The sequence below is a fragment of the Drosophila teissieri genome, chromosome X (assembly GCF_016746235.2).
Source record: "Drosophila teissieri strain GT53w chromosome X, Prin_Dtei_1.1, whole genome shotgun sequence".
NCBI classification, from domain to species: Eukaryota; Metazoa; Arthropoda; class Insecta; order Diptera; family Drosophilidae; genus Drosophila; species Drosophila teissieri.
Window position 1 is genome coordinate 10316219 of NC_053034.1, and position 26034 is coordinate 10342252.

At 46.6% G+C, this 26034-nt stretch overlaps 8 protein-coding genes across 11 annotated transcripts; 3 read left to right on the forward strand and 5 right to left on the reverse strand.

Moving 5' to 3' along the window:
- Positions 1-97: 97 nt before the first annotated feature.
- On the reverse strand, positions 98-1537 carry LOC122624789. The gene is made up of 3 exons (XM_043804488.1): positions 1173-1537; positions 641-1115; positions 98-511 (listed from the first exon to the last, which is right to left on the reverse strand). The coding sequence occupies exons 1-3, from the start codon at positions 1535-1537 to the stop codon at positions 98-100; spliced, it is 1254 nt and encodes a 417-aa protein (XP_043660423.1).
- Positions 1538-1869: 332 nt separating this feature from the next.
- On the reverse strand, positions 1870-3280 carry LOC122623220 (transcription initiation factor TFIID subunit 8). Its single transcript, XM_043802237.1, has 4 exons — positions 3035-3280; positions 2540-2974; positions 2359-2487; positions 1870-2301 (listed from the first exon to the last, which is right to left on the reverse strand). Exons 1-4 carry the CDS (start codon positions 3180-3182, stop codon positions 2027-2029), a joined length of 987 nt encoding a protein of 328 aa, XP_043658172.1. The 5' UTR covers positions 3183-3280; the 3' UTR covers positions 1870-2026.
- Positions 3281-3394: 114 nt separating this feature from the next.
- Positions 3395-6424, forward strand: LOC122623219 (multivesicular body subunit 12A). Of its 2 annotated transcripts, none has more exons than XM_043802234.1 (6): positions 3395-3634; positions 5095-5311; positions 5374-5529; positions 5590-5944; positions 6008-6232; positions 6289-6424. In XM_043802234.1, the coding sequence occupies exons 2-6, from the start codon at positions 5106-5108 to the stop codon at positions 6406-6408; spliced, it is 1062 nt and encodes a 353-aa protein (XP_043658169.1). In that variant the 5' UTR covers positions 3395-3634; positions 5095-5105; the 3' UTR covers positions 6409-6424. The 2 variants fall into 2 exon arrangements, with proteins under 2 accessions (XP_043658169.1, XP_043658171.1); XM_043802236.1 differs by having other exon boundaries at positions 6011-6232.
- Positions 6425-7465: 1041 nt separating this feature from the next.
- LOC122623548 (rho GTPase-activating protein 22) lies at positions 7466-10311 on the reverse strand. Its single transcript, XM_043802768.1, is given in 7 exon segments — positions 7466-7755; positions 7758-7811; positions 7814-7884; positions 7988-8170; positions 8233-8338; positions 8396-9752; positions 10009-10311. Coding segments are annotated over 6 exon segments (1728 nt in total). The 5' UTR covers positions 9585-9752; positions 10009-10311; the 3' UTR covers positions 7466-7630.
- A 1304-nt stretch (positions 10312-11615) lies between these two features.
- LOC122624813 (3-hydroxyacyl-CoA dehydrogenase type-2) lies at positions 11616-13295 on the reverse strand. Its single transcript, XM_043804526.1, has 2 exons — positions 13157-13295; positions 11616-12521 (listed from the first exon to the last, which is right to left on the reverse strand). The coding sequence occupies exons 1-2, from the start codon at positions 13163-13165 to the stop codon at positions 11763-11765; spliced, it is 768 nt and encodes a 255-aa protein (XP_043660461.1). The 5' UTR covers positions 13166-13295; the 3' UTR covers positions 11616-11762.
- Positions 13296-13903: 608 nt separating this feature from the next.
- On the forward strand, positions 13904-15672 carry LOC122624812 (transcriptional protein SWT1). The gene is made up of 4 exons (XM_043804525.1): positions 13904-14099; positions 14169-14540; positions 14601-15155; positions 15216-15672. The coding sequence occupies exons 1-4, from the start codon at positions 13994-13996 to the stop codon at positions 15437-15439; spliced, it is 1257 nt and encodes a 418-aa protein (XP_043660460.1). The 5' UTR covers positions 13904-13993; the 3' UTR covers positions 15440-15672.
- Positions 15673-15942: 270 nt separating this feature from the next.
- Positions 15943-25874, forward strand: LOC122624810 (xenotropic and polytropic retrovirus receptor 1). Of its 3 annotated transcripts, none has more exons than XM_043804523.1 (7): positions 15943-16056; positions 22200-22368; positions 22444-22842; positions 23210-24185; positions 24244-24413; positions 24474-24607; positions 24669-25874. In XM_043804523.1, the coding sequence occupies exons 2-7, from the start codon at positions 22300-22302 to the stop codon at positions 24943-24945; spliced, it is 2025 nt and encodes a 674-aa protein (XP_043660458.1). In that variant the 5' UTR covers positions 15943-16056; positions 22200-22299; the 3' UTR covers positions 24946-25874. The 3 variants fall into 3 exon arrangements, with proteins under 3 accessions (XP_043660458.1, XP_043660456.1, XP_043660457.1); XM_043804521.1 differs by lacking the exon at positions 15943-16056 and adding an exon at positions 18978-19184; XM_043804522.1 differs by lacking the exon at positions 15943-16056 and adding an exon at positions 18978-19180.
- Positions 16001-18589, reverse strand: LOC122624811 (transcriptional adapter 3-B). The gene has a single exon (XM_043804524.1). The coding sequence runs from the start codon at positions 18457-18459 to the stop codon at positions 16789-16791; it is 1671 nt and encodes a 556-aa protein (XP_043660459.1). The 5' UTR covers positions 18460-18589; the 3' UTR covers positions 16001-16788.
- Positions 25875-26034: the final 160 nt, after the last annotated feature.

A 26034-nucleotide genomic window follows, 5' to 3' on the forward strand; every position in this document is an offset into this window, starting at 1 on the left:
TTGTTTCAACGGCCTTGGAACATATACAAATTCAACAAGGCCTTTAGAATTTATTTGAAAATAGAAAAAAAAAATTTGTTTACGAACTATAAACTGTCTAGTCAAACAGTTTCAAATCATCCAGACGTTTTAGGATGCATTTCAGGCTCTCCAGCGTGCGAGTGTTTCCTTCGAACATGAGCTGCACCTTCTGCCTGGCGAATGTTTCGTCGTGGAAGTTTTTCAGTGAGTTATCCTCGGAGTCCACGCCGATCATGCTCATCAGCGGGAAAAATCCGAATGCCACAAAGAAACCGTAGGCCTCGCGCTTCCTGATCTCCTCCATGATGTCCTCATAGCTGGGCAGGTCCTTGGACCAGGGCAAATGCTTCAGGCACTCCACCAGAGACCGGTAGTAGATGTCGATGAGCTCCTGCCGCCGGTCACGAAGCACCTCCAGTTCCAAGCTGGTGTTCAGGAAGTAGTTGATGTCGAAGCCCAGGCTGCCGTAGAAGCACAGCTGGAAGTCAATCTGAAGTGGCAGTTAAACGGGTGTCGTTTCGAATGTAAACAGTATTTACTAGCAACTTACTTCTTAATAAATAAAATAATAGCTGTAATATATAATGGGAGATTGCTGAAAAAAGCAATTTGTACTTACAATTTTCACCTGCTGCACCGTGTACTTCGCATCGTACTTGAAGAATATGTTGTTCACCCAAAGATCGCCGTGATTGAGGACATTATGGTTGCCGCGCAGTGGGTACACCGCCTTCAGGACTCGCTCGGTGAAGTGCTCGTGGTAGCGGTAGAGTTTCGTGGTGATCCCACCGAATCCCTCACAGTCACCCACCAGGGCGGCCAGTTTCAGGAGCTGAGTGCCGAAGAGCAGCTTGAAGGGCTCCGACTTGATGGCATCCATGTGGAGCAGACCGAAGGGATAGCGGTCCACTATGGTTTCCGGCTCCCGTTCGGCCATCACCATGGTGAGGGCATGGTATTCGGCCAGCTTGGCCAGCACCAGAGAGGCGTGGTCGAAGTCCAGGCCCAGCTGGCGGCACTTCAACTGGTAGCCCTCGGCGCACAGGTCCTCCAGGATGATCGTCTGCTCCGGCTGGGTGGTGGAGTAGTAGTGCCTGCAAATGGATAAACGATAGTAACTCATCCTAGACACCTGGCTGCTTAGAACCCACTTGGGAGCCAAGGTCCAGGCATTGGGGCTCTGCACCGCCCTCCACATGAGTGCCTCCAGCTTTGGCTTGATGTGCATGTAGAAAAGGGTCTCCTTGTTGTAGATGTGCAGGCGGGCTAGGATGGCCTGCTTCTCGTCCGGCATGGACTTGACAATCAAGGATGTCTCCAGGACGCAGTTCTCGGCATTGCGATACTTAATCTGAGCGCGGTAGATGTTGCTGCAGTAGTTCTCCCCGCCACGCGTAAGATTGGTCAACTGGACACCGATGACCTGCAGGTCCAGCTGCTGCAGTCCGTGCTCCAGGGTGCGCCTGAAGAACTGCGGCGTGAGGTACAGTGGGGGCTCCTCCAGTGCGTCCGACATCGTGTATCCGTAAATTGCAATTGTGACGGTGAATAGCCGGCTTTTTATGCAAAATCTCGGAGAGCACTTGTCGATGCCTCATTTGTAGTCTAATTGATCTTAATGGACAGGGCACGACTGGACCTTCCTCAATTGCCTTGATGGAAGTGCATTTGCCGCTGGATTAGCGGTTTGCAGATTGAAGAACATAGCCGATTTGCAGATGTTCGAGTGCAGATCGTGTGGCTGGAGTACAGATTAATTTTGATATTTAAAAATAACACTTAATAGTGTGCTATTTCTAAGAAGTTGGTCCTATACAATTTCTTCAGTTTAAACATAAAGATTTCAAATATGTAAGTAAAATAAAAAATATATTTGTCCTCCAATTTGAACCTAACACTACATTATACATTGTATGAATGCACATTCCAGCGCATTTGTGGAAAGTTGTACACAGAAACACGAGTGTTTACAATTTCTAACCATAATTTAAAACGCATGCTACTATTAAACGTTAGTTTTGGTTATCTCTAGAGTTGAAGGCGTTGGTATCGTAGGCGCTGTGGTTGCTAGACTCCTGCTGGGCATGATTCCGGGCGTGGGCCCAATTTTGGATCGCTTGGGCAGTGTAGCCGCCCGCAAATAGGGGTTATCGATGTTGGGGTTTTCCAAAATGGCCTTGTTTGTGGTGGAATTGGGCTTGATCTCCAGCTCGGGCTTCTCCTCCTTGGACTTGTCGCCATCCAGCTCCTCGTTTTCGCTATCACCCTCTTCGCCGTCCTCTGAAAGGGTAGAGAGAGTTAGTATTTCCCACATCTGACTTGTTGGGAAAAGCGCACCTTTGCTGGGCACATCTTCCGTGCGATTGGCCACCAGATAGTGGTACTCCAGCTCCTCGAAGTCAAACACCTGATCTGTGGGATTCAAAGCGGCTGCATAGGGAGGAAAGGCGGGCTTGCAGGCAATTACTGGAAGAAATAGGTTATTAAATGTTAACTGGAATATTATGGTGGCTCTTACAAGGAAACATGTTGTCCTCGGTGGGAAAGAGGTTGTTCGTGTCCGTGGTCTTGCAGAGGAACTTTGTGAGCGCCTTCTCGATGTCCCGCTTCTGGCAGGCCGCCTTCTCCCTAATGGCCTCGTACTCCGTAACCGGCTGCTTGTGCGTGGGCGTCCGTATGTAGGCGTGCGGATCGGGCATGGCCGGAAAATAGCTGGGCACATAGTGGGGATGCGTGGACTTGCTGCCCGCCTGGAGCAGGCTTAGGGGGCGCTGCTGCGTCTGCTGTGGCGGCAGTGGAACGGGCACGTGCGTCTCCTTGCGCATGTACGGATCCAGGCTGGCGATCGAGATGCCCATGTTGATTAGAGCCAGACTGACATCGCCCACGGTGGGCATGGTGCGACCACTCAGCTCACAGTAGTTGTGCGCCGAGTTGCCGATCTCCCCGATCACTGGAATGGCGTGCTAAATAGTTATCATGGCCTGCAATGGTAATTTCCACATCCACTTACGCGCCTGCATCATCTGCGTGAGCGTCTCCAGGCTCTGGTTGCTCGCCTGGCCGGCGCCCTTGTCCACCAGCAGCTGGGACACCGCCTTGTTCAGCAGCCGCCGATACGCATCCACATTGGGCACTGTTACCGCCTCCACCTTCTCCATGGAGACAGTATTTAATTTGTTTATGCTTAAATAAAAACCGAAATGAATTTTGCCACTATTGCGGCTAGTGATGGAACTGTTGCATACTATCGATCATCGAATTTGTAATATGAAAATATAACGGTGAGCAAACAATCGATAGTTGATAGTCGGCTGGAAGCAATCGATTATCGATATGTAGAAAATAATGAATCGCAGGTGCACCATCCCGAATAAATCAGTGTATTTTTTGTTGTTCCTTGCCAAACAATAGAAGACGAACGTACTCGGGAGTAAATTAATAAAAAATCGGGCGACCGGATCGGGCGTAAATCGTTAATTGTTCAATTAAATGCAGTTAATGACGCGCCGGCCTGCATAGTGCGATCGCATAGTCACCGAGTGGACCGTGGCCCCCTGGCGCTATAGTCGTAATCCGAACCCGAATCGCTCCATCGGGAATCGTTAATTGTGTACGTATATATGGATGGATGTGTGTGGATGCTGTGTTGACTAATGTTTTTTTTTTTCGAATGGGGTATAGTACAAATGTATAAATGGATGATGGAGGAGTTGGGGGAGCCACTCGAGCTTCCTGGCAATTTGCACTTATAATTGGAATCGTGTGCGGCCTTTTTCGAATGGTTTCTATTTTTAAGCCCTGTGTGGTGCTCCACTTTGGTTATCAGCCGGAGTTTCCCCACTTCCACAGGCCTTTACATATATGTACTATCCGTAATCCCCTTTCTTTGTCTGCGCGCCAAAGAGTTTCGATTTCGAAACCTTAGAAAGTGTGTGCACAGGGAAAAAAGATCTTAATTAATGATCGATGGGATATTAGAACTAAGAACATTACTAATAGCAGTTAATAGTGGTACACATTATATGTTGATTTTATGTCGTAGAGTATAGCACAGCTGTAGAAATAAATCAATTATTAATAATAGGGTGCACTTTTACGTAATATCATATGATAAACTGAACAGAATTCTTTTCATTGATCATATAATGGCACCTTTAACCTTTTGCCCAGATTTTTCCATATCAATATTAATGCCATAACAAAACAAACACTTCTTTGTTCATTCGTTTTGTTTACGGCTTATTCTTCGTCCGACTTTTGTTTTGATTTCTCGTAAACGAGCTTTTATTGCATTTTGCAGTGGGTTTTTGCAGTTTTTGAATGACTCATAGCTGCCGGCCGTCACCTAACTTTGTATATCTTATCAGTAATTAAATACAAAACATATTGACAATCAGGGAACCAAAAAACTATAAAAATGAGAGTCATCTTCTCTATATTCAATTGTAAAGTGCGCACTTGAACGTGCGGCTGAGTTTGTTTACTTCCCCTCCTCGGATACGTGAGCATGTGAGTGGTCAAAGAGAAACTCGGACCTGGCCCTGGTGGGGCGACCTACAAAAGAATGCCATGCAAAAAACCCAGCGGCACGATCATGAATCACTGGTGTGGGGCGGGAAAAAGCACCACCAACATGACCACTACCAAGAACACCACCACCACCACTGGAGATCAGATATAACTCGGTACCGGTACCGGTTTGTATTTCAAAGTGGTTTGTGTTGCTACATAAGCAGTTTAAGAAAATTACTTAACATCATCAAATTGATATCGGTTATAGGTGTTATTATAAGTTCGTTAACTGACGCCCAATAACTTTCTTCTAATTAATCTCAGTGTCTAAATTGGTATCGGTTAAGCCAAAAGCTCAACAAGGTGGATCCTAAACTGGTATAAACATCCACTTTCCCTCCATAAATTATACACATAAAATATTTCTACTATAAATTCATATGTTAAAGACTAATTAGATGATTAACACGTAAATAGGGTCAATAGATTGAATGGCATCCACTAGCCTTTACTCAAATTGCCAGTTAACTAATTGTTCTGTTTGTGATTTTGCTGCAGGAATCCGAGCGATGAACAAGGTGGGCAAGCACATCCAAAGCGGCATCGGCGGAGCACCAAACGCGGCATTGTCCACGGCGGCCCTACTGGGTACTCCGCTGGAGGCGTCCAATGGAGCCGGGTCGGCCAGCACCACCAATGTGTTCAACTCCATCATGAGCTTCCTGCCGGACAATCGACCCATCACCTCGCTGCACATCGTCGAGGATTTCGAACGGTTAGTGTGGAGTTGGCCGTTTTGCAGTGATCGGTACTTACTAAAAGCAATTTTTGTTTTAGCTGTCCGAAGAACTTCAGTGCCATAAACCGCACCTACGACCAGGATTCGGATGCGGACCTATGGCGCGACTACAGCCTGTTTGGACGCCAGAACACACGCTACCTCTGCCTGTCCAAGTCCGAGGGCCTGCCGGAATACGTGGTGGAGACCCTACAGTGAGCTCAACTCTTTGATTTCCACCTCCCTTCCATTAATGAAAACTATTTTGTTTGCAGAGTGATTTCGGATAAAACACCGCCGCCCAAGGAATTCTCTCAGGTCTCCCGCACTGCCGACAGTGATCAGAAGGCCTGGCGCAAGCGGCAGGTGATCTACAAGCTCTCCAAGCGCGGCACTGTGACCCAGGCGGTCACCGACATAATACTCTGCTCCAAGTTGAAGGCAGCGCCCGATGGCTTCAAGCTGGCCGGCGATATCAACGGAGTGCTCATCTGCTACAAAACGAGCGCGATCCCAGTGCGCCTCTCGCCACCAGTGCCAGGTGTGGGAGTGCCAGCTCCAGCCACCTGCGAGGTGGAGCAAGCCCTGAACCGCCTGAATCTCCAGGGTCAACGCAACTCACGTGGACCAGTAAGTTGTGCTCCTAGTTTATTCCGTCTTCAACTACTATCAACTACTATCCATTTTACTAAGCAGCTGCCACAACCACCGACTGAACACCATGACTATGAGGAGATCCAAGCCAATTATCAAATTAACTCGCCACAGCGACCGGCGCCACCTCGGCCAGCGGGAGTGGGTTCCGGAGGAGGACGCGGTACTTACGGCGGAACGGGCACCCTGGGCACCTACACCGAGCTGGAGGGAGTGCCTTTCGTCATGGACGTTAGGCTGCAGCGCAACCAAGCTGTGAATGATGTGAGTGAAGCATCTAATAGCATTAGACCTCTCGCTCTAATTCGATATTTGCATAGATACCTACACTGCCTGAAATCTCTACGCTGCTTAAGTCTCTGGACTATGACTTTCAGCTGGAACGTCAGATCTTGTGCACCATGAAGTCATCGGCATCTAAGAACCCGTTTTTTAAGTAAAATTGCAAAACTTTCATCGGGAGCGTCGCAAATTGATTGTTGGGCAAATGTAAACAGCAAAGCAACAGAACCGGAAATGAGTGGTTTTTATATTTAGTTTAGCGTAAGCTTAATCCAATCGCATAATGATGCGCATGTGGCAGCTGTCATAATATACCCAGTAGTTATTCAGTTGAAATTAAGTTCTGAGGTCCCCGGCCCATTAGAGTAAAATGTGTGTAATATTCCTGTGCCTTCGATATGTATCTAGTTTTGATGCTTGCCCGAGCAATCCATACACCTCAGTTTTGTAAAACCCCTCATTGGAAAGCAACCGAATCAGAATCCTACCTATTTACATCATAGAAATCATTCATATACATGCATCGATTAACCCCGAATTGTGATCAGAAGAGCCGGCGCAATGTGTTGTCATTAATTTAGAGGCGCTACATCAGATGGCTTTACGTGTACACAACACATTCGCATATGTATACCGAAAGGCCCACGCATAAGATATATGTACATATGTACACCTACCACATACATATGTCCAAAAGTGTAATGTTAATGTTGAATCAAGTCTAGAAAGCGGACTGCTAATATAAACCTAGTACATACAAGCATATATCTAATATATATATATATATATACACGTTTATAGGCCACATAGCACTTAAAACCAGTTGGTTTTTAAAAAAACATATATCTATTACATATTTAGATCTAGTGACTATTAGACTGTATTGCAAAATCATAGATTCTTCCCAACTGCCTCCGTCCCGGTCACCCCGCATTCCCAGCTCCTTTACGCCCGCCCCAAAAGCACCCCACCACGTTATAAAGCAGTGCAAATAGAAGGAAAATATATATACGCCCGTGCAAATACAATATCTTGTATCTTGTTTCCTCTTTTGATGATTCAGCGGCAGTTGCGATTTGGGATAAACGCTGCTCGGGTTTCCCTGAATTCCGTAAAACCATCTGAGCATCACTCAGCATGGATGCAGTTTAAATGATTATTGTGAGCCATAGAAAAGAAATGAATCGTAGTAAAAATTACTACTTTTACGCTCTGTAAAGGTGGAAAACCTTTTAGTTTATTAAACATAAGTACAAAAGTTAGTTGATAAAGTAAAAATAGAAAAAAATAAGTTTAGGACACACTTGCTAGTGAGGCCTAAAGTCATTCCATATGTACAGTGCTCTCTCTGGCATTAAGGATCCATGTCACTGGCCCGAATCAGAATAGATTGTGGAAGAGCAGGTCCGGCTGCGACAGAGTCTTCTTCAGGTTGCGCATGCTCAGGCGGCGGCGATCGGCGGTGCATCTGTAGGCGACGTGATCGGGATTGGGATCGGAATCGTTGGGAATGGGGATAGGTGTTGCAGGTACAGTGGGTTCAGGTTCGGGTTCAGGTTCAGGATTTCGAGTGGTTAGCAAAGCGATCGAAACAACGGCACAGTAGGTGAGCGGTTTGGATGAGGCATAAGCGGCTGGGATTCGGGTTTGTGGGTAACAGTAGCGGGCACCCTTGGACACCAAATGGACCTTCACCTGGGAGACTGGGGCTGCTCCTCCTCAGCGGGGCTCACTTACTCGAATATGCGCCCCTGGTACTCAATCATCAGCTTCACGCAGTCGGCCAGTGTTTCGCCCTCGCGCAGAAGTTGCTGGATGTCCTGCATGTGGACGCCCTGCGGCACCGTGTGGAAAATCGAGGGCGTCACCGATATGGACAGCGTCTCCGCGCTGATCTGCTGCAGCGGCACCTTGGTGATTCTGCAATTTCACAAGTATATTGTAATGTGCTACAGATATTGCATTATGGGGGATTCACTTACCTATTGAAGTGCCCGAAGATGTAATCCATGGTGTCCCGGTTGCTCTCCGGCAGCGAGCGTATCAGTCTTTTCAGGGAGTCCAACTTCACAGAAAGATCGGTTAACACTGCGGGTAGAAGAGGATTACAAACGCGAACTTGGAGAAGAAAACTTTCAAACTTACACCACTGATTGGGCTGTCCAATGAAGGTCTTGGCCTCGTTGACACTGACCAGCGGACTCTTGATTTCGCGCAGGAAGAGCTTCAGCACACCGGTCAACGTGTGTATATCGACGTCCGGCTGACGCAGTGAATCATAGTCATTGGCGTCGATGCTGAAGCGCAGCGTTTGGATTTTATTGTAATCGCCGCACTGCCGATAGATCCCCTCAATGGGCTGCGTGGATCTGCGGTACTTTTGCTCGATAAGATCGCAGCAATCCACAACGATGCGCGGCACTGTGCGGTGCTGGTCGTGCTTAAGAACCATCTCCAGGTCCGTATCGAAGCAGGGCTCGTCGAAGAAGATGCGCTGTTCCCGCAGCGTCTCCACGCTGGGTCTGCTCTTGAACCAGTTGGACAGGTTCATCCAGGCCACCAGGCGCGAGGGTCGGACATTGGGACTGCCATTAGCAGATCGCTTGCCAGGCGCTGCAACACCGCTTGGTCCTGCGAAGCGCGGTTTATCCTTGTCCCTTTCCCTGTCGCGTTCCTGAAGCAGCTCCGACAATTGGCGACTCATTTCGGCCACCTTCTGCTCCAGCTCCTGGCTGTATGTGGTCTGGACGAGCAGATCCTGCTCCAGAGTGTGCATACGCTGCTTGAGATCGTGCCAGCGCTTGGAGCAGCTGCTGCAGCACTCCATTCCACTGCGGCGATCCCTGCCTGACTTGGACCTGCCCACCGCCGGACTGCCGCCAGAGCTGGAGTTCGAGGAGCAGACATCGAGACTGGTGTTGGACACCAGCACAGCTGTGTTGGTTGAATCGTCCAGGAACAGGCGGGTCAGATCCTTGGTGCTGCTGCTCTTGAGCAGCGCCAGCTTGTTGGGTCTGGTTTTCAGCTCTCTGAGGAGGACGACCGCCTCGGGCCGCCCGGAATCATGTTTTCCCGCCTTGTCCAAGGTGCAATTGGAGCCACCACTGCCCTCCAGGCGGAACAGAGTGCTCGTTGTGACGCTGTGGCCGCGCATATAGGCGTGTTGGGCCTGCGACGATGACGACGACGTCGTGGAGCGATCGCGAAAGCAATTCATCAGGGTCTTTCCGGGCTGGCGTCTCTCGTGTGCCACAAATCCCGCGGCGCCGATTACAATATGCGCCGAGTCTGGAGTTCCAGGCGTTACTGGGCGCTGACTTGTCGTCGTCTGCATGATGCTGGGTTCGGCTATCGGGTTCCCAACGCCTTATCCACTCTGGCTTCTTTTCGATTGGCTGCACTTGGGCTTATCGCCGCAGGGTGAGGCAGCTGACCAGTGGCGAACCCTTCGTCTCCTCCTCTTGCTTCACCTCCCGTTGCCCAGTGACGTCAAGTGTAGGAACTGTGCAAAAAGAAATAATCGTGTTTATAATTAGTTTATGACCATTGAATTTAAGTAAAGATAGCAATACACAGTGAGCACTGGGAACTATAAATTTAGTTGAATATTAAAACAATTGTCTCTGTAAGAATATAAAAACCATTGCAAAATTTATGAATTTATGACAATGGTTCAAACTCTAGTAAATTAATATGAAATACAGGTTCTCAATGGAAGTCGTACTCTTTAGTCGGTGCACACTGTGGTAGGCACCCACCTCTTCCGCTTTTCAAGAGCCTTTTCCTGCCAAATCACACAATGTTGCCCAATGAAGTTGCAAGTGCAACAGCAGCAACACCTTGCACACCAGTTGACCACAAATCACTTCTGGGGCTTCCGATTATGAGTTTTCCTGGGGTAATCAAACTTTTCCTTCGGATTCGGATGACGCAGTATCAGAGGAGCGATTGCCGGTCGGTCATGGATAGTGGATAATTCGCAGGCAGCTCCGATTTCAACTGACTGGCTGGGGCGAGCGGTTGGAATTCTATAGGCGCTTATCGCACTTCCAATTGTTCCACAGTCGCAGGCCACTCCGACACTTCAGATAAGATAGCCGGAGAACCAAACAAATGCCAAAGCACTCGGTACACATATAAATAAATATAACTTACTGTCACAGAATTGACGATTATGTGTGAAATCCATTGGAGAAGTTGCTATACTCCCCATGCACAAGATATATATCCCACATTTGTATCGCTCTGTTTTCACTGGGCAAGCGAATGGGAATCGCTTCTGTGCGCTGCCGACTTGGACTTTGGCAATTCCTGGGTAACTGGAGCAAGTCCGGGCCTTGGCCATCCCATGGAGATATAACCTATCGGTCGTGATGTGTAGTGTAGTGGCTTTTATATTTAGGAAGTACCGAATGTCCAATATCCGCTGGTGATTAATCGCAAATAATGTGATAAGTGGTTTCAAAGTGGTGGATCATGATTAGCCCACATAAAAGTGTATGCTTCAAATGGTTCCATATCACAGCATTTGAGATTCGCTGATAATGTGCCTATACGCACAAGTGCCTACTGCCCATTATTGTTCCTTGTGGTCCTCCAGTAGCCCCAACTTCTCGTGGTAGTGGGAACGGGAGGCAAATAGCTCGCCCTCCCGCTCGTTCTGCTGTCAGCGCCATTTCTCCGCAGGGAGCATCGGTGGACGCAGTGGGCTAGAAGGCGGGGACAAGTTAAGTTTGGGGATCATTAAAATATATTGCTGACTCACGGATCGCCCATTTGTGCTGGACTGCAAGAAAACGCTCTAGCAATCGCTGTGTGACTCGTCCAGCAAGTGTCCTTGTTCTGATTCTCTTGAAATTCAGCATCCTTTTTTGCAGCGGATTCCTCCCATATAAATTGCTCTGCTCTTGTGTTCCCAAGGGCTAATTTTGCTAGACATTCTCCTGATCTCAGCCAGCAGCACTACAAAGTTCGCGGCTAAGCAGCGCTGATATGGCGGCATTATCTTTGGGATAGCGATTTTCAAATGGACGTTGTTTACATTTTCAAACGGAGCTGCCAACTTGCGTGAATAGTAAAAAATTTATAAAGGGTACAGACTTAGAGATACCCTTTTATTCAATAAATATTTACGGTAAAATCAATCACTGTATAAATAAACTAAAATATGATCATAAACTAACCTCTTATTACACATGCATGTTTACTTTAGAATTCATTTTACAAATATTAAGTTTGTAATAATAGTGACTTTTAGAAATCCACCTGTTGCAACGAACAATGCAAACCAATACACTCCAGTTACCCTCTAAATAGCCGGCAAGCATCCAGTGTTGAAAAGCGACAGGCAGACGCGCCTCCAAAATTTTCAAATGTGACAATGTGTGTTTAATAGCAATTATTACATAATTTCGGGACAGATAATAAAACTTTTCAGCTTAACCACTAGACAATAGATAAATGCAAACTGATCGAGCCACTTCCAGAGGTCCAAGACCGCGCGCAGCCTGATTTAGGGCATCATGCGCAGGGCGCCATCGATGCGGATTACCTCGCCGTTGAGCAAGGGATTCTCGTAGATGGCCTGCACCAAGTGGGCGTACTCACTGGGCTCGCCCAGGCGCTGCGGGAACGGGATCGACTTGGCCAGGAAGGTGCGCACCTTCTCAGGCAGAGCGGCCAGCATGGGCGTGTTGAACAAACCCGGTGCAATCGTGCAGATACGGATGCCCTGGGTGCTCAGGTCGCGGGCAATGGGCAGTGTCATGCCCACCACGGCTGCCTTGGAGGCGGCGTAGGCTGCCTGGCCGATCTGGCCATCGAAGGCAGCCACCGAGGCGGTGTTCACGATCACGCCGCGCTGTCCATCCTGGTTGGGCTCGTTGGCGCCCATCAGTCCGGCGGACAGACGGATCACATTGAACGTGCCCACCGTGTTGATGTTGATCACCCGCTGGAAGTCCTCCAGCCGGTGGGCCACGTTCTTGTTGAAGTTGTACGTCTTCACCGCGGTGGCCGTGCCCGCACAGTTCACCGTCAGATCCAGTCGACCGAACTTATCCTTGGCCGTCTGGAGGGCGGCACTCACATCCTTCTCGGAGGTCACGTCCACGGGCACGAAGACCACCTTGTCGCCCAGCTCCTTGGCCACCTCGTTGCCCTTGGAGGAGGGCAGATCGGCCAGGATCACGCTGGCGCCCTGCTTGGCCAGGCGCTCGGCGGTGGCGCGACCCAGTCCAGAGGCTCCTCCGGTCACCAAGGAAACGACGTTCTAAGGAAGGAAAGGAATGGGTCAGGGCTCAGTTTGGAGGTATATCTTTGGGAACTGCCTAAATATTTTAATCTAAAGAACCAGAGTTTAAAAATGCACTACATTCCAAAAAATACCTACTACAAAATGTTAGAATGTTACAAGAGTTGGGATACTAATTAATAAAGTTTGTAGAATTCCGAATATACTATGTGATAGACTGAGATCTTCCACTTTATCTGCTGTTCAACATGTAGCTAATATTATTTGCATTAACATGGAAAGCTGTATAAAAAATATATTTAGATATAGAACGATCCTCACTAGCAGATAAAAGCCAAACTAAACGCATAACCCGATGCCGGTTTATCGTATTCTTAGCGAGCAGCTGACAGATGCTCTTGGCGTCCAGTTCCCCGATAAGCAGCAGGGTGTTATTGTATAACTTTTGGGAAAGTAATGCTAATTATTGGATGGGTACAAGGTACATCGCTGTGGGCACAGATACAGTTATTTATGGGACTCCATGTTTATAATAGACACGAGTTCAGATCCCAATTGGACTTTGCACCCCGGCTGCCGTGTCATCGGCCGCTTTTACTGCGCTAATTCCCCTGTAATCGCTGTGTGATCCTTATTTACAGCACCCCACGTACCTTGATCATTATTTTTCAGACGAGTTGTGTTGTGGGTGCGAAAAGCGGTGGTTACTTAGTGCTCGGAAAAGCTTTTAAAACAAAAACTTGTTAAGCGATTCGAAACCGTGCAGTGTGACCGTATATGCGTCGTTGCGAAATACCGCCAAAGAATACTGACTTCTTATTTGTTTTACTTTTCAATTTCAATTGATTTAAATTAATAAAATTTGTTATTAGCAATCAATTTCTCATTTTTTAGCTCATAAGATTTGGCACAGTCTTATTAGCAAGCGATTTCTTTTCTTTTAGCTTGTAAGATTTTTCCCCAATTTTATATTAGAAATTACCTCGAGTCGACAAACACCCAAGATTTTATATGGAAAGTTTGCTGGGACCAACCTGTTATTTCAAGAATATAATTTTTAAGAAATCGAACTCTTTTTTGCTATATTATTAAATTAGTTATTTTGTTTGTTGTCTCAATAAAAAACTTTGCTGTGAATTTATATTCGAGTCGACAAACACCCAAAATTTTATTTGAAAAGCTCGGTGCCAAACTAATTATTTCAGGAAATTTCTTTTTAAGAAATCGAATTCTTACAGCTATATTATTATTTAAGTTATTATGTTTGTTATTGCTTTTGCAGTGAATTTATATTACATTTTTATTTCTATCTATAAAATATATTACAAATATGAATGGGTTTTAGTTTTCAGCACGTATCGTGTATCGTGACACGATGTCTATCGCTGCGTCACGTGCGTTCGGTCCATCTCTAGTCTGAACTCTTATTGATAATACAATAACAATAATAAATTTCTATATGCTAAAAATCAAATGTTGAGAAGCACAAAATGTCGGTCGGTGGCAGAAACATGCACACGGGAAAGTCATCAAATCTGCGCCTTTTGGACGACGACGAGCGGGATAAGCTGATCAGCACAACACGGTTGTCAAATGGTAAGATTTCTCCCAAGAAAACTGCGTCTTTTCCAGAAAGACCAAGATTTAACGCACTTATCCGTGCAGCTGTTCCAGGAACGGGTAAGCAGCCTGCCCAGGAGCGCCTGAAGCGGCTGCAGACCCAATTGAAGCGGGTGCAGGACAAGAAGCCCATCAGCAACAATGAGAGGGAGCGGGAGACCATCAAACGGAGCACTCGCAGCTCCTCCACCTCTCAGATTAGCACTCGCAGCTCCTCCACCTCTCAGACTAGCACTCCCAAATCGGCGCCCGTTCGTCGCTCAAGTGTGTACGCATCCACGCCCCATAGACCCCTGACGGAGCGCCTGAAGGTACAGACCAAGGTGGTCAAGAGTGCGTCACCCAGGAACGCCTGGGAAAAGCCAAAAGCTCTGGTGGATGCCAGCAATCGCCTGAAGGCGGGACCTTCCCAAAGTGGTGGGTACTCCGTGCATAAAGAAAATAATCTATATATAAATATACCTATTATTTCCTTAGCCAACCAGCGTCTCACGCAGTTGAGGACTTTGCTGCAGCAGAAGCGGCAGAATGAGGAGCGCAACAACAATGATGTGGCCAAGATCAACGAAGAGGTCATCGGAAAAGAAGCAAAGAACTGCAACATCACAAATTCAAGTGCATTTAATGGCTCATCGTCCAGCGACATAGAGCCCGAGCCCATGGAATGGGAGGAGTCCATTGAAGATGAGCCCCCAAAGAAGGATCAGGATGAGGATGAGGAAGAGGAAGAGGACGACATTCTGGTGATGCGGCAGGCAGCCGATGGCGAGGAGTTGCCCACTCGGCTTGTGGATCACATGTATTTCGTGCTGGACACCAACGTTCTGATGCACAACATCAAGTTCGTGGAGAGCCTGACCGAGGTGGTGCTGCCGGGTACGGTGGGAAGCATGTTGTACATTCCCTACATCGTCATCAAAGAGCTGGACAAGCTGAAGGGTCAGTACCAATCGGACGATCCAAAGCGCCTGATTGCCGTGCGAGCAATACGCTATTTGAACACCAAGTTCGATGAGAGCTTGGAAATACAAGGTGGGTAGTGGATTGTATATGTAATATCTCTGAAAGTAACCGTGATTCCCTATGCTGCAGGACAATCCGCCGTGGAGGAGGCGGAGCACCTAATTAAAGTCGACTGCCCGGACGACAGCATTGTAAATTGCTGCCTGCAGCTGCAGGAGCAGGTTCCCAGCATGATGCTACTCACCAACGACGAGAACCTCCGCCTCAAGGCCAACGCCTCGGACATCCAGGTGTCCTGTCGCTCCGATCTAATGTCCACCTATGCGGCTGAGTTTGCTGCCCTCGGCGATTAGCTTAAAGCTACCACACTACATATAGTATACGAAAGACTGTGACTGCGATTGTGATATGGGATCCGGAGGCAGTCGAAAGGGATCCACCAGTCAAGCCACTGCACCGCAGCATACATGAAGTACAATCAATCTTTTACACCTACATACATCATCTACATTTAGAGGATGGCCACTGGAGTGTTCACTGAATAGGATGAATAAGAAGTTTCGCATATTATATATTAGCTATTAATGCCTATTGCTACCTGCAATAAAGTTTGTTTTTGGATATATTTGCCTGGTGATTAGCGATCGAGATAGGGAATCCGCGGTCCCCGGAAGGGCTTCCTCCGATCGAAGGGGCCCGCTTGTTTGGATTTAATTAGCAGCACGCCGGAGTTGCCGACTTTGATTGCGGCTTATCGGTTGGACAAACAAGATCGGAGAACCGGAGGATTCCCCACATCCGCTGCAGTTCACTTGGCCCGTTCCACCGGCCAGATCGAGCTCAAAGCGTGCGTAGCGTTCACCCAGCGCGGTGGTTTCTCTCCTCCGAACTCCCATGGTGGAAAAACTCAGTGGTTTACACTCGATAGTGACAACTTTATTGCCGCACGATTACTTAAGCTATACAAAGTGTATGTATTTGGGAGTGTTAAATAGGGTGGATCAATATTTATAGTTGCGAAAAACATGAGAAAAAAACTTCTTCATTTAGGGAAATTCCAGCAAGGAAACTTTCAGTTCATAAAATTCATCGTAATGAATCTATTGAGTTAGAAACAAAGCTCAATATTTATGTACACAAAACCAAATTTCGCATGTAAAATCTACGGGTATATATTAAATTTTCAGGCATTACAAACAAATTACCACCAACTTTTAGGCTTACGAAAAACGTTACTATGTAAAGAAAGCAAAACTAGGATGTTTTATAAAAGAACAGTTTAAAATAGGCAAACGCTACTAGAAGATCTTATCTAAATAACTAATTTCACTTTAATCTTGAACTCTACATTCTACAAGCTATATATCTTTGTTAATGTACAGTCTGGCGACAAAGATAAGAATACGGGTTAGGAAGCTAGTGGAAAAAGACTCAGATGTGGCGTTTGACTCGAAGAAACTAATGCAAAACTGTTTTCCGCCACATTGAGCGCATTTTCCTAACCATCCACACCTTAGATTGCGTACACTAGATGCTACGTGTTGAATATCTTGGCTAATTTACAGTCTGGCGAAAAGAAAGGAGGCGAGACGGAGGCGGAACTCCTTCAGACGCACTGCAGCTTGAGGCTAGCGTCCCGGACCTGCCTCTTTGCCTGATGCATGGCCATTAGCTGGCACCAGCCCCAGGCCAGGGTCCTGTCCTACATCTTTGGCTCGAGCAGGGAGCTGCCGGCGCCGCTGATGCAGGGTAGATGCATCTGCATCCGCTCCAGCTGATCCGCCAGCAGGCGCTGCTCGTTGGTCAGCCGCAGTATCTCCTGCTTTTCCTCGATGGTGTGACCCTTGCGTTTGGCGCGATACTGCAACATTCGCTTGTAGCACTCCAGTATCTCCTGGTCCACCGTGTCCAATTTTCGTTTGATGGCAATTCGCTTGATTTCCTCGCTGGCGACGGCACGCAGTCGCTTCAATTCCTCGCTGTTGAACTGCGAAATGGAGCTGATCTCGGTCGTGACACGCTTGATCTCGAGCAGCACCTCGTCCACGTCCTCGTGGGCCGCAAATTCACTGGCATCGATCAGTCCGTTCTCGATGAGGGTCTTCTTCAGACGCTGTTCGATGCCCACGCCATGTTTCATCATGGCAAGGGATCGGAAGTTACCGGACGCGGCTGCCGCGGCAGCATTTGCCGAGGATGAGGAGTGCGAGTGGGTGTTCTCGTTGCTGCTGCTTGTGGTGCTGTTGCTGTGCTCGCCCACTGCGGCTTGTTCGCTGGGCAGCGTCATCAGTGATTCCTCCATCAAGGCGGACACCAATCGCTGGGTGAGTGGACCAGTGATGCTCTCCTCCACCATTCCTTCGGCTTTTTTAAGCATTCCGCTGGAATTGTGCGACTTGATTCGTGCTCCGCCCGGCTGCAGCGCCTTCATATCCTCCTGGGCCCAAACTGTGGAATAATGGGGACCCAGAGTGGGCACTGGCGGCACCAGTGGACCCCAATACTGCTCCAGCAGGTCATCGATTAAACGCAGATCCTCGTTGGTTAGCGGCATGCAGTAGGGCTCTACGGATAGCCAGAACTTGTTGGGCGTATCGTTCTTGGGCACCGCCACCTTGGGTAGCTGCGGCAACGGCTGGTGGTGCGGCAGCACGGATCCAGAGGCATTGGCTGCCGCCAGTGTGGGCAGATAGTCCATGCTGTCGTCGGTATGCACGGTCAAGGGGCTGTTTTTGGCCTGATGCTTCGTGGAACCGCCGGAAACGCCCTGTTGCTTGAGAATGGTCATCGAGGAGTGCTTCTTGCGCACGCCGGTTGGCTCATCCCGCTTGCGCTTGGACTGACTGGAGGAGGAGGCGCCTCCGCCGCCCAGCGGGCTGCCCAGACTCGTCGAGGAGTTGCTGCCGATGCCCAGCAGGCCATTGAGCATGCTTGCCGGACAAGGTGGCGATCCGGGCACACGGTCGATTTTTCTTCGATCCTGGCGCTTCTCATCCTTGTCCAGGCTATCATACTCCGCTTTAAGGACGCGCGTGCGCAACGCCACATTGGAGAGCATTTGTTCCAGCTCCAGTTGCACTGCATCCAGATCCTCGGCCGCCAAATGATCATCCGACGGACGCTGTAGTGCCGCGGCAATGGTGGGCAACAGTTTGGGCACGTCTCGAGTGCGAATTATGGGTATAACGACGCCTCCGGGTGTGGCCAGCACCTCGGACTCTGTGAATGAGCTCGCTGGAGCGGATTTGCCGCCACCCGTGCCATTTGTGGGCAGTTTTCCAGCTCCTCCAGATGACGCAGAGATGCCAAAGCCACCGGAACCGAGCGAGCCCCCGAAGTGGGCCAGCTTGATGTTCTTCAGGTTCGCACTCATGGGACGCGGCTGCGACTGGTTGGGGACCTCTGTGTCAGCTAGATTACGGATATAATTGCTGTTTTTCCTCTTTTTCTTGTGGGGTAGAATCGCAATTTGTTTTGCGTCGATATGGCAGTGTGACCGTAGCGGAAGACGTGTAAATACTAGTATACAAGATGGTAAAGTACTGAAAAATACTAAAAGCGCGAGTACAGTGGATCAAAAAAATACTTTTGTGTGCCGCTTAAAACAAAGGCAAATATTTTTAATTTAAAACATTCCTAATTCACATTTTATTGAAGATTATTAATAATTCAAATTAATTGAATCTGTTTATTAAACCTTTATTCAGAATTGAAATAGAAAGGAACATTATTAAATAGATACATTTTCATACGACCTTATTTTACCCACAAAATAGTGAAAAATACTCTCTGCAACTGTAACAGTGATCGTGCATAACAGTGCTGCTCGAGCGCTGTGCAACACTGGCGTTCGCGTAGCGCGCGTGTTTACCAATACTTGGGTTTTTTTGTTCAGTTCTTTGTTGTTGTTTGGCGTTCGCATTTCGCCCGTCGTCGTCTGAATTTTTAGTGATATGCGCGCTATTTCGGTGATAAGCAGTGTACTTAACAAATCAGCGACTGTTGACAATTAGTAATGGCCAGTGGAAGCAGCTTGCGATGTTAGAGTAGCCAAATTCCCCCACTGCGGACGAACTGCAAGTGCAAACTGCAGTGTATGTATGTAATTTTATGTAATTGAACAGCCATTTCCCACCCCCCAAAATCCCCCACACATTCAGCCCCCCCCCTCAAAAAAAACATGCAAACATCCCAACATCCAAACATCCAAACATCGAAGCATCCGATAATCTCGGACTGGGTGCCTCCAATTGCGCCTCGTTTGTCCAATTGTGAAGCGAAAATCACAAGACAAGTCGAATTGACGCTCTGCCGCCACGCCCCCTGCGCTGCTCACGCCCCTGGCGGAAATCAACGAAAATCAAAAGCCCACATCCAGCGATTCAGTTGAGTTTAGTTGGGTTCAGTCGGCATAGCCATATGCACAAATATCCCAGCCTCAAAGCGCTGTTTTCATTCGTTTTCACTACACTTTCCCAAGTGAGCATTATCACTGCCAGAAGCGGTTTGCCATGCCACCTTCAAGCTATGATCTATCACCGATCCAACCCACATAACTTGACATTGGCCTGTTCTAGTAATGAAAATTTGTGATTTTTAAGTTGGCTGTGTTATTTCTAAAAGTGCATATAAGTGTGGAACCCCATCGATCTAAAACAATTAACTTGAACATTAACTGTTGATTTTACGTCTTAATGATGCAGACGTGTGTTATTTAAGTTTAGATCTGTTCCCCGAGGGTTTCACATCCATTACCTAATGCACGGTGAATATTTATGCAGTTAACAATAAAATACAACCCAAATAACTTTACGTGGAATAATTTATTTCAAATGAACACCACACAAAGGTGTTACATTTGATCTTATGGATGTTTTGCATGTTTCATAAAGAAGTGATATAGGAAATTATCGTTAAAATTGTTTTTTAATTCAAAGATATACTCCGCACTCACATCAACAATACATCCCATCAATTATCTGTAGTAAAAAGTGATAAAGTGAAAATCAGTCTATATAGTTCTTTGTTTCTTTTCTTAATTCTTAATTCTTTGTTTTCGCTGTTTCCATATGTTCTCTGTTTAAATCTTGCAGTGTAAAAACGAGTTGGATAGAAAAACTGAATAACTTAGGTGTTTTGATTTTATATCGCGTCATAGAAAGGATAGCAGACATCATCACGTATGTTGTTTCAGATAATCCCAACGTGATTGCCTCAGATTGCGCCTCATAATGCACTTAAGTTCCACAAAAGTCGAACAATAAGCTGTGGGTGAGGGTATTTGTAGTTCCCCCAAACCTGAACGAACCCTCCATTCTTGTTTTATTGATCAAATATTTGCGTCTACGTGTGTCGTCGATGTGTTCCGGCGATGTCTCAGCGATTATAGGGCTTTGTGTGTCAGCTGTTGTTTTAAACGGCACTAGCACATGTTTTATAAGCCCAGTCGCAGGCCAGTCGGTTCGTTATCAGTGCCAATTAAACCGGAGAAGAGAAATCTGTCAACGGCGGCGATAATGGCGATAAGGTCGCAGCCCTAAGATGGTAGAGATTAGAGATAGCTTCAGATTCGCCAGCGATGCCGATCGATCAGAGACAACACCTATAATCCATTACGATTGCCATTGCTCGCTATTACGCTATTAGATGGTAGATGGTATATGGTCTAATCAATCAGCGAGCCCTTCTATTTTTAGACTCACCTGTTGACGTTAATTGACCGCCAGCCAGAGCCACCCCCACCCCCACCACTCCACCAAAACCCCTCATCAATTATCGCCCAGGTACTGACCACTTTTCTGGGCTCCTCAACTGGGAATGGCAATAAACTAAGGAAGGGCAACATTATCAGTGTATCAAAACCACATTAAATTCAATTAGATATATGTACACCTGATAAAAAATGTTGTAATTTTCATTTAATCGGCATTTAGTTGAGATTTACAACGAGAGCTTAAACAGCCTTCGTATTAGTAATCAATCAGTTTGTTTCCATAAATAAACAAGGGATTAGGCCATTGATATCAGAGAAACTTATATTTTTGGCTCCTTATTAATATGCTTAAATGCTAAATTTCCGATATGAAAAGAAATCAATTGATAATAAAGTACGTTTATGTATTTATTTAATATCTAATGTGCAGGTCATTCAATTGAAAATTATAAATAAATATCAACATTAAACGGAAACGAAAGAGGACATATTTATAGCGCTTGAATATCTTGAAAATGTTGATAATTAGATTTAGATAACGAAGTTGTAGTTGCGAATACTTTCGCCCACTATCAGGTAGCAAAAATTAACTAAACTGAACAAAAAAATATAATTGATTTTTTTTTAAATATTTTTTCCCTGTGTAGGGAAGAGGGTGAGCAGAAGTTCCGACCACGAATCGAGGAAGGGCAGCCATGAAATTAGAGGCTTAAATGGCAACAAATGCGGCAGCAACAGTTGGCGACGCAAATATTTGTGCAATTGATTAAAACAGGGTCCCATCCAGATCTCTATCTGTATCTTATACGTTTGCTGTTTGAACTGGCGACAAAATTTTCCAATTTGTTTAACTCGTTATGCGGGCCACGTTAATGATATAGCTATGTACATATTGTGTATTCTGTAAAGAATACGGGTGGCACAGACCCCAATAATTGTTATATTATTGCTTATACGTACACATATTTTTTCGGGGCTTGGGTGCTTATCAGTTGTGAACAACACACACCCACCATCGTTCAATTTACGATCGTTAATACGCCCGATTAGCTGCTGCACTGATTTGAGCCATTATCCATTAGTCCGCTCACTCGTCCGTTAAATTACCGGCGGAGAAAGCTGGGCGATTGGTTCTATGTTCCTCGAGCACTGCCGACTTGAGTCGCAGCCCCACACATTGCTCATTCGTAGCGAAAACAGCTCTATTCGGGCGGTGAATCACTCACAAAACATCTTTCCTAATCTACAAGTTTACGTGTTACGTTTTTATCGCTCTTGTTGGATGTTTTCTCCATTTACATAGACCCTCTCTGCCCACTTAAGTCATCATTTTAATCCACTTGGCTAGCTTTATGATATCCGGAAGTGTCCTTAACAACTCTTCAATGCTATCGTTTCAGACGCGCTTCACTGCAGCGCCGATCAACGGAACGGATCCGATCTGGATTGGACTGAATAGAGAGCTAGCCCTAGAATAGCCAGGTCGCAGAGTCGCTAGCCATGAAGTTCGCCGAGCACCTGTCGGCGCACATAACGCCCGAGTGGCGCAAACAATACATCAACTATGAGGTGAGTGTTGGCTCAAAATGGAAAACCCAAAAATAAACCATGAAACCAACTGACAACCTAATTTCTGTGCCACAGGAAATGAAGGCCATGCTGTATTTGGCCGTGGAGGAGGCGCCGTCGGTGGAGAGCGTCGAGGATGACGTGCTGAAGCGGCACTTTGCCAACTTCGATGAGAACTTCTTTCACTATTGTGACAAGGAGCTGAAGAAGATCAACACGTTCTACTCGGAGAAACTGGCGGAGGCAACGCGAAAGTTTGCCACCCTGAATGCCGAACTGAAGACCTCCATCGAGGAGTCGGAGCGGAGTGCCAAGAAGTCCAAGGGCCAGAAACGGCATGCTGCCCTGCCGGATCGCAAGGCACGCGAGCTGAAGTTGGCCTTCAGCGAGTTCTACCTGAGTCTGATCCTCCTGCAGAACTATCAGAATCTGAATCACACCGGCTTTCGTAAAATACTCAAGAAGCACGATAAAGTAAGTCTGATTTACGGCAACCGCAGAGGCATTACTCAGCCTTGACCTAGTCAAGATCTTTGGAGATTACGTATTGTCTGCGGCGCAGAAAACAAAACACATTTTGTGTGAGAAATAAATAATATGAATTTATAGTAGAGTTTTCGGGGAAAAAGTTTTCCTTTTAAAATAGTCACTGTTATCGCCAGAAATGAATGTATTCGGATTGCACAAGCTAGAGCTGTTCAATTATCTGCTTTTTGGGGGTTAGCCATAAACAATGTGCGTGAATCATTTGTTATACTAAGATAAGAAATTGTTAAATATGTTGCAGTTACATTTTTGGTAACACTGTTCTAAAATTTGAAATCTGTATATTCTGTGACAGCTCTTGCGTGTGGACAGCGGCGCCAAATGGAGGCAGGAGTATGTGGAGGCCTCGCACTTCTTCACCAACAAGGACATCGACAACATCATCAATGAGACGGAGACGACGGTCACCGGCGAACTGGAAGGCGGCGATCGGCAGCGAGCAATGAAGAGATTGCGAGTACCACCGCTGGGCGAACAACAGAGTCCGTGGACCACCTTCAAGGTGGGCCTCTTCTCCGGCAGCTTCATAGTGCTGGGCATTGTGGTGGTGCTGTCTGCGATATTCCATGAGATCAGTGGCGAGAATCTAAAGGTCACGTTCCGACTCTACCGCGGTCCCCTGCTCATCATCGAGTTCATCTTCCTCATCGGCGTGAACATCTACGGCTGGCGGTCGTCTGGCGTTAATCATGTCCTGATCTTTGAGCTGGATCCACGAAATCATCTATCCGAGCAGCATCTCATGGAACTGGCGGCAATCTTCGGCGTAATCTGGACACTCAGCATGCTGAGCTTCCTGTACAGCGCCAGTTTGGCCATACCGGCGTTCATCAATCCGCTTACGCTCACGCTGATTATGGTGCTATTTTTGGCCAATCCGTTCCATGTGCTCCATCACGACGCACGATTCTGGCTGTGGCGGATTACGGGACGATGTTTGTCTGCACCGTTCTTTCATGTGGGCTTCGCGGATTTCTGGCTGGGCGATCAGCTCAACTCACTGGCTACGGCAATTCTCGATTTCGAGTATCTCATATGCTTCTATTTCACCAATGGCAACTGGACGGAGGCGAGGGACGCCTCTATTTGCATGGAGAAGGACTTCATCATCCGGCCGATTGTCAATTGTCTGCCCGCCTGGTTTCGATTCGCCCAATGCCTGCGCCGATATCGGGACTCGCGGGAGGCCTTTCCTCATTTGGTGAATGCTGGCAAATACTCTACAACCTTCCTGGTGGTGATCTTCGCCACCCTGAAGAGCTTCAACAGTCGTAAGATTTATTTCTCCTTTTAAAAAAGATATATTTCTTTATGGCTCTGTTTCTTTAGCGAACTATGCCAGCACATTTGATAATCCCTATACCTGGCTGTGGATTATCGCCTCGATTGTGTCCTCTTGCTACGCCTACACGTGGGACATCAAGATGGATTGGGGTCTGTTCGACAAGAATGCTGGCGAGAATACTTTCCTGCGTGAGGAGGTTGTCTACTCATCGACGGTAAGTCGAATAATAGCTAATAAATATATCTATATATAAATGGCAATCCTTAAATTGCAGGGTTTTTACTACTTTGCCATTGTGGAAGATCTGGCACTACGCTTTATTTGGGCGCTGTCTTTCTACCTCACCGAGATGAAAATCGTAAGCTCCGACATAATGACCTCCATCACAGGCATTCTGGAGGTATTCCGGTAAGTGCACATTCCTATATCAAAATCTGTGCACGTAATTTCAATAAGTGCTCTTTCTCAGGCGCTTTGTGTGGAACTTTTTCCGGTTAGAGAACGAGCATCTGAACAACTGCGGTAAGTTCCGAGCCGTTCGAGACATCTCGATAGCGCCGCTGGACTCCTCCGACCAGGCGCTCATCCTGCGCATGATGGACGAGACTGATGGTGTGATCAATCGCTACACGAAGACGAACCGACCGAAGCCCAAGAAGGTCAAGGATCCGGAGAAGCGAAGCCTGCTGCAGACGCGCGGATCGCTGCCCGATCTCAGGATCGATATGGACAGTAAAAAATTGTAGGCAACGATCGTCGCCCACCGAATTGTGCTTCCTAATGAACGATTTTGCGGAACGTCTTATACGAAAGTTTATCCCTAATTCAATTTACACACTTTTTTTCGTAATTTTTTTTTGAGTTATTTAGCTAATTTGTATATTTAGTGACTAAGTACTTAAAATTGAGGAAAGACAATGTCCAGCAATAATTAGTGCATAAGAATTCGAACTAATTTAGCATTCCATGTATGCGGTTAACTAACGAAAAGACCAAACCTATACCTTTACACATAATCCGTAATCCGTAACCCGTAACCTTTAGCTCCTAAGCCACAATTCCACAATTCCACGTTTCCAAATCCAATTTGCAATCCATACCTTCCACAAAAATTGGAGTAGAGAACGGCAGTATTAGTACTTAGAAAAGGCGAACAAAATAACTAAAAAATGAGCAACAAAATGAAACTGCAGCCACCACATTCCTTTATCAATCCAATCAGTGTATGTTTATCGTTAGTCAATTAGTTAAACCCCTGCCCTATTTGTTATCTTTCTGTCCACCTGTTGATTGATATACGACATAGACTGTGACCAAACCGAAACTTAAACTGAAACATTAACTTAAACTAAAGCTGAGCTCGAAGGGAATTGTACATAGTATACGAATGGTAGTGCCTGTGTGTGTTTTTCTCGCTGTGTGTGTGTGTGTGTGTGTGTGTGTGCAAGGTCTAGAATTCCAAAGTAGATTTGATGAACAGACTTCAAACGTGCAATGTTGTATATACGAACAGAACAGTACAGATGTCTACATAACTATATACACGTAGGCTTAAGAACAACTCGTCAGATATTAATGAAGACTTTGTCAAATTTTGCCATAAGTAGTAGCTCGTATTTTGAGCTCTTAATTGCCTTGTAAAATAAATTATTCCTATGTGTAAAATCGCTTTTGATACGAACTCGAAACTATTTATGCGATGAGAGATTGATTTCTAAAGCCGGCATGTAAATATTTCAGTGCCTTCTCTAGATATTTTCTGAAAACATCGCTCTGATTGCATTCGAATCCGCAAACTACGACCTTAATCGATATAATTAAATAATGCCCCCCTC